Source organism: Otolemur garnettii, unplaced genomic scaffold (assembly GCF_000181295.1).
Source record: "Otolemur garnettii isolate 467f Iridium unplaced genomic scaffold, OtoGar3 scaffold00062, whole genome shotgun sequence".
Taxonomy (NCBI): Eukaryota; Metazoa; Chordata; class Mammalia; order Primates; family Galagidae; genus Otolemur; species Otolemur garnettii.
Window position 1 is genome coordinate 2909933 of NW_003852457.1, and position 7224 is coordinate 2917156.

General features: G+C 47.6%; 1 protein-coding gene across 1 annotated transcript in view; it reads left to right on the forward strand.

Annotated features, from left to right (window-relative positions):
* The window catches only part of FAM135B (family with sequence similarity 135 member B), a 283763-nt gene that overhangs the window by 94144 nt on the left and 182395 nt on the right, over nt 1-7224 (forward strand). The window contains exon 2 of the mRNA XM_003792859.2: nt 4472-4567. Coding sequence (XP_003792907.1) covers nt 4491-4567 — 77 coding nt within the window. The 5' untranslated portion in view covers nt 4472-4490. The remainder of the gene's footprint in view (nt 1-4471; nt 4568-7224) is intronic.

Sequence of the window (7224 nt, forward strand, 5' to 3'; positions counted from 1 at the left end):
GGGATAAACACGCCTGCCTGCAGATAGCAGGATAACGGGATCTGTGGACCTTAGGGATAAAAGGAAGTTTAATCATCATGAAACTCAAGGCTGGGGCCCAGCTGTCCATGAAAGTGGGCCCCACCCTTTGTCTGGACCCCACCCCCCAGTGTTGGGTAAGTTCATTGCTTCCTGCGATGGATCCATCCATTGTTGGCAGCTGGGGTGGCAGGAAAGTGCCCAGACCGGGCAGGTGGATACAGCCACAGTCAATCCAGATTTTCTTTAATGAATGAAAACCAAACGGGGCTGTAACTTCACTGTGATCTCTTCTACCCTTCTACCCTGTCTTCCAGTTCTACGTTCTTTAACAACACTAAAAATAGCCTGCATTATTGAGGGCCTGTCATATGCCAGGCTCACTTCTGAGTGCCTTAGGTATATTAATAGGTTTAAGTCTTACAATAACCCCATGAAGTAGGTGTTATTATTATTCCCACTCTGAAGATGAGCGGAGTGAGGCCCAGGGAGGTCAGTAATGACTCCAAGGTCACTCGGGGTCAGTGGGGACCCACGTGCCTGCTCCTGGAGCCATTGTGTACATTGCTCTAGAGTGGTGATTTTCAACCAGTGTACTGGGAGAGACTCTTTGGTGAGCTGCGAACATTTTCAAAGATTAATTAAATTATTTTTGAAAGAAGCCCAAAGCACAGTATGTAGATTCTTTTTTTCACTCTTTTTTTGATCAACATAATTTAAGTGTGCTGCTGAAGCTTAATATGGCTTCAAGTGTGCCGTGAGATACAAAAGGTTGGAAAATGCTGCTGTAGAGACCAAGTACTCTGCTGTCCATGAGGATGGCTGCTCTGGAGCCTGCACTCAGGCCTGGGCAGGTGCTACACGGGCCGTCGTGCTTCTGTTTCTTTCCTCCTAGTGTGTTTTCTAAATGTGGCTCCGTAGAGTAAGCTGCCTGCACCTGGGTGCCGGTTGTGAGTAGTGCTGCCTGAGCAGGGACCAGACAGGGACCAGGGCATCCAGGGGGGCCACACAGTATGAAGGAAGTGCCAAGGGCAGGTGTGTGGACCCCAGGTGAGCTGAGGTCTCCAAGACCTGCTGAGGGGTCCTTTCGCTCTTAGAGCAATGAGCGATGCATTGGTGACCCTGGAGAGAGACAAGCCAGCCTTCCCAGGGAGGCTTTTCCTGAGCCCCCCAGGCCCAGCTCTTTGCTTTTCCAGAGCTTCCGTCATTCTTTCTGTGCTCATCACCATGAGGGCAGGGTCTGCTTTGGAGTTCCATGTGCCTAGTAGTGCCACATGCCTGGATGCAGCTTCCAGGACCTGCAGGTGTGAAGTTGAGCATTTCAGAGACACACACATGTGGTGGAATGATGAGAGCACTGGTATTCTGAGTGCTGGTTGTGGCAGGAGGTCGGTGCAGAGAAGACGTCTATGGTGTGTGTGTGCTGTGAGTCAGCTGTGATGCTGTGTTTGTGCTGTTCATCTATATGTGTGTGTCTCTGTGTTTGGGTGTGTACTGGCTGTATGAGTGTGATGTGTGTTTGCTTGTGTGCACACTGTGTGTGTTCTTATAATGTGCCAGACCCTAAACCCTTCCTGTCACTTATCTCTGCTGATCATGGTGACAACCTTATGAGATAGAGACCCAGTACTCCCTTGAGCAGTGAGGAAACTGAGGAACAGAGAGGTTAAGCAATGGGCCCACAGTCATGAGGCTCACAGGGAACCAGGTAAACTCAGGTCCAGTTAACCCCCAGACTCTAGTCTCTAAGGCAGTGGCTCTGAAGTGACTGCTGGCATTGAATCCCCCAGAGGGTTATGGAAACGTGGGTTGCTGAGCCTCATCCCTCCAGGCTCTGCCAGAGCAGGTCTGGTGGTGGGGGGACCGGGGAGGCTGATGCCGCGATTCTGAGGACCTCACCTGAGAATCTCCACTCTAATACCTTCTCCTTAATCCATGGACAGACAGAGTGGGGAGAGGGCTGGAACCAAAGCACGCTTTGGATTACTGTACTCAAAGTGAACTAAGAATGGGGAGAGGGCTGGAACCAAAGCACGCTTTGGATTACTGTACTCAAAGTGAACTAAGAATGGGGAGAGGGCTGGAACCAAAGCACGCTTTGGATTACTGTACTCAAAGTGAACCAAGAATGGGTGCTAGCAAAATCAGCAGAGAGTTTTAAAACTGATATTTTAAAGGCGAGCTCATCTTCCTGAACATTGAATCACTGCGTGTTTGGTTATCGTCCATCCCATACTACTCTAAAGGAAATGCAGCTTCCCACCTAGAAGCGGTGTTTGTGTTTGCAAGTGCCAGAGCCTGATCCTGTTAGTCTTGAAGAACAGGAAGGCAAGATGCATCTTCCAAGGAGAAAGTCAAATCCCATATGGTATTCTGCATGCATTAAATATCTTTATAGTAAGTACTAAGGCCCCAGAAAAACACTGTCCCTGTCATTCTGTGAGCAAGAGACAGGGCTGGAAACTGCAGGCCTTTTGGCCGGTGCTCTCCCTGTGAATGGGATCAGGGTCTCCTGTGAGTCAGTGTCCTTACTACGCACCGAAAGAGGTTTCTGGGGACCGTGAAACAAATGGACACCCCAACAGTCCGTGGCACATGGCAGGCAAACCATGTTGGGTGCGTTGATCTCACTCTGTGCCTCTTTCTGAATATTCTCCCTGCCAGGCTCAGAGATCAGGAGAGGGACCAGGGACAATTGAAGCCAACCACCACCTGGGGTCAGAGGGCTTGGCCAGTTCTGTGGTTTCTGAGGATTTGGGCGTGTGGGGTGATGAGGACAATGGTCGCTGTGCTCAGGATGGAAGCCCACAGTGGCCTCTCTCTGCTGACCCTCCACCCTGCTTTTTCTGGAAATGCCTTGAGGTTGAAACTGAATGGGGGTTTCTGACCCTGACTGGCTGGGTAGGTTAGGCGGGGCCAGATCCTGATGTCCCTCCCATTAGGGAAATCGAAACAGGTTTTTGGCACATTTTGCAAGCCGGGCCATTTTGAGTTTCCCAGATTGAAGTTTGGTCTTGTGGAATTTATAGAGATTGGCTCCTAGGGTCTGCTACATTTCAATTTGGTATGCAGCCTTCCGAGTCTTTGGAAATGTTTCCCCACACAGAGCCCTCTTAGGGCTGAGACGCGGTTAAGGCGCAATAAATCCCTCTTGCTCTTATTTTTGGGACTGGCCTACCACGGCCTTGTTAATTCACTTGGTCTCTGAGTCACAAGGATGATCTGTTCCCTGAAGCATCTTGGGGGCAGAAAAAAGAAGGCTTGGAAAGGGGACCCAGACAATTAGTCAATTTAGAAGCGAATTTTCTGTAAGCGTAAGAATACAACGGGTGCTCTCTATATGTTGGCTGCTTCCCCTGTCTGTGTAGTCCTGGCCTCTCCATGATCTTGTTTTCTCAGAAACCTCCCTTGCTTTGGTTTCTTTCTCATCCCACATGTGGACTATTTTTTTTTTTTTTTTTTTGAGACAGAGTTTCATTATGTCGTCCTCAGTAGTGGCGTCACAGCTCACAAAAACCTCAAACTCCTCCCAAGTAGCTGGGACTACAGGTGCCCACCACAACGCCTGGCTATTTTTTGTTGCAGATGTCATTGTTTAGCTGGCCTAGGCCAGATTTGAACCCACCACCCTTGGTATATGTGGCTGGCATTGTAAGCACTGTGCTACGGGCGCCGAGCCACGTGGACTATTTTAATTTTGTTCCTGGTCAGTTTTCCCACCCAACTCTCTTACTGGCCCATTGGTCTCCTGGCTTGGCCAATTATCAACCCGCCAAGGCGGGTCCAGTATCTGCCTGGCACCAGCACCCGGGGCTCTGTGTCCCCTGCTTGATGGAACATATTGTTATTCTTGTTACTCTAGCCACCATCACTCCTTAGAGCTACACTTAAAATACTAATGATACAATCATTTTTGACTGTTGGTAATGGTAGCCCGTTACTGAGCATTTACTAGGTGTCAGTGAGCACACATAGTGCTCAGTGTGGCATATTTGATCTTCCTGTCATTATCAACATGATGCCCTACCACCAGTCCTCATTTTACAGATGTGACATTGGGGGTGAGAGCAGTTAAGTGACTTGCTGAAGGTCATGTAGCTGGAGAGCAGGACAGCAGGGATTCTCTGCCTGTGGCCATGAAGGATGTGCTGTTGGCTGGGTGTTGTTGCCTCCACAGTACCAATCAGTAGGAAGCAGCATGGACCACCTGGCTCTGGAGTCAGGATGTGTGGGTGAGTCCCAGCCCTTCCAGGTGTCAGCTGCATGACCCCGGGTAGAGCACTATGTCAGGAACCCTGAACAGGGGCATTCAGTGGACACGTGACCACTGCCTAGGTCCCACTGGCGGATATTCTTGTCCATAGAAATACTGTTGGTTTCCTCTTGTAGAATCCAGCATCCCCATGTCTGGCTGATGCGATCTCAAGTTGTTAATTTCTCTCTTGTTTTTCAGGTAATGAACCAAAAAGATCATGTCTGAAGTACAAGGAACGGTGGAGTTTTCTGTAGAGCTACATAAGTTTTATAATGTGGATCTCTTTCAGAGAGGGTAAGTGTTCGTCACAATTTGTTTTTTGGATATGTTTGTGTATATATATGTGTGTGTGTATTGATTTATTTTCCTTGGAGGAGGTGGATGAGGGGAGGGCAGGTTATAGGAAATTTGAGATGAGTGAGGAAAGGATTTTCATTACGCTTTCTTGCCAAGTTGCAAATTTAAACCTTTAGTGCATCTGAAAGTAAAGCGTATATTGACAGACTAGAAAATGCTAATTTATCTCCTCCCTCCTGCAGCCCCTTGTACCTTCTCTCTTCTCGGTTGCTCTTTCCATGATAAATGTCTATTTTAAAGGAAAGTGAATTTATGGGAAATGAAGCTTGCCTGCATAGCTCAGATAAAAAGATGTCTGTGTGCTCGATATTTATGGAGGCCATTCCTCCAAAACCACATATATCAAACGTGTGCCTGGATGTTTCAAAAACTGAGAATGTTGGTATTTATAAATGTCCTCTTTAAATGCATAGTTAACATCTAGTTGCTTCTATTGTTTTGAGGATGTACTCTGAGTCTGCCATTCTACATGCATGATCTCACTAAATCCTCGTGATGCACTAACCTTTCAGAATCCCTGCAAATAATAAAGACGGGGAACAGTTATATAGGGCAACAGAATGCAGAGTGCCTTTGCACGCACTCATGGTGGCTGCTACTCCTGCCACGTTACTGATAAGGGAGCCTGAGTTCATGGAAATGATGTTATGTGTCCAAGTTCACAGAGCAAATTAGTGACCAAAATAAGGGGCATCTATTAGTTTGATTTTGGTGTATGACAAACTTACCCCAAAACAAAGTAACTTAAAGCAAAAACTTTAAGTTAGCACCTGATTCTGGGTGAGTAATTTGTGCTGGGCTCGGCTGGGTGATTCTGTTGAATTGGACCAGCCTTGGCTGCGCTCAGCCGGGCTTGCTTACGGGCCTGGGGCCCTCATGGGCGGCTCTGGTTCTCCTCCCTGTGGCCTCTCATCCTCCAGCAGGGCTAGAGTTCCTGGGCTTGGTACACATCTCTAGTTAGCTTCCATGAATAAGAACAGAAAATCTTTCGATGTCCAGCTTTGGAAATGCTGTTTGAATTTTCCTGGCCAAAGTGAGTTACAAGGCCAGTCCATATTCAGGGTGGAGAAATATTAGAGATACCATCCCTTGATTAAATAAAGAGTGAAAATCCATACACATTTTTATAATCTAACTTCAAGATTATACTTCAGTTTTAAAAGGATGGTTCTGAAATTAATGCTTCAAGTGCCTCTTGTGTGCTGTGGCCCCTTCTCACTTATAGGTGAAATTCAGTGGCCTGAGTGTTTTGGCAGGCGGCCTGACCCAGGCAGTGGGAGGAATGGTGACCCATTCTGGGACCAACTTTATGTTCCAGAGAAGGAGGCGCAGGAAGGGCTCTGGTCAGGGTTCGGGCCCTGGCTCTGAGGACACAGTTCTGTGCATCCTCCTGTGAGCCCCGTTGCCACGCACCGACCTCTGCTGATTTGACCACACGTTGCCGACACTGTGATGAGAGCACAGGGTGTGGGCTCTGCTGCTGCCGCTGGGCCTTCCCTTGGTCCACGGCTCTGCTCTGCTCTTTAGGTTCTATGTTTTCAAGAAAAGGAAATAGTTTTCATCGTGTCCTGGGGCTGTCATGGTGTTAGACATTTTTCTAGTCATTATCTCCTAACTCGTCGTAACTGATCGTAGCAGCAAGCAGTGCTGTCTTCATTTACCAGACAGCGGCCTGATAGCAGGGGAGCAGAAGAGTCCACAGCTTTGACACAGAAAAGGGGGAGCTGAGGCTGCAGCTTTCTCACTCAAAATTGTGTATTATTTTCTGTGATTTAAGGCTACTCTCCAAAGTGGGCTATGTTCTCCCCACGCTTTGTAAGATACCATCAGAGTGTGGGAAGAAGTATTAGAACTTGTTTTGCCATTGTTTTGGACAGAATGGAAAAAGAGATCAAGCATCACTGGTAACTAGAACCCAGACTCTCCTGAAAACTTTCCTTTGTCCATCCACAGTCACGAGCCCCCTGTAGTCACTCAGGCGCGAGGAGCCCACAGCACACACACACACTGGCATCCCTCGTGTCCCAAGCACTGCACTGGGACGGCCATTCACCTGCACCTATAAATTGTTTCCTACTTTTCACTGCACTAACCCTCATAGAGCTCTGAAAGAATCATGAAGGTAAGAAACCAGGAAATGTCAGAACCACAGTTTTCCTACTTCTTACAAGAGCCTGTTGCTATAAATACTGAAATTATAGATGACAAGTTATCATTTCCAACCTGAAGCGAGTTGAAAGGTGAAGTCTTACTCATAAAACTCCTTATATACAGATTAATTGTTTACAGCACACCTCATGCTCTATCGGACCTTGAAATACTGAGTGATCCTTGTGTAGAATCGTCTCCATTAGCAAAACATTGCAAAGTGTCCCATAAGGAGCACGAGTAGAACCCCACGAAGGTCTAAGGGAGGTGGGACAAAGAGTGTGGACCCTCACCTGGTCAGGGAGCCCAGGGTCCTCTTCTCTCAGATCTGCATGATTCGGGGGAAGCATCTTGTTCAGCCACATTGAACACTGAAGTCTAATATTGAATTAGGCTAAACAGTTTCAGTATCTTGTAATTTTTACAAAGTCTGGCTTATATATCTG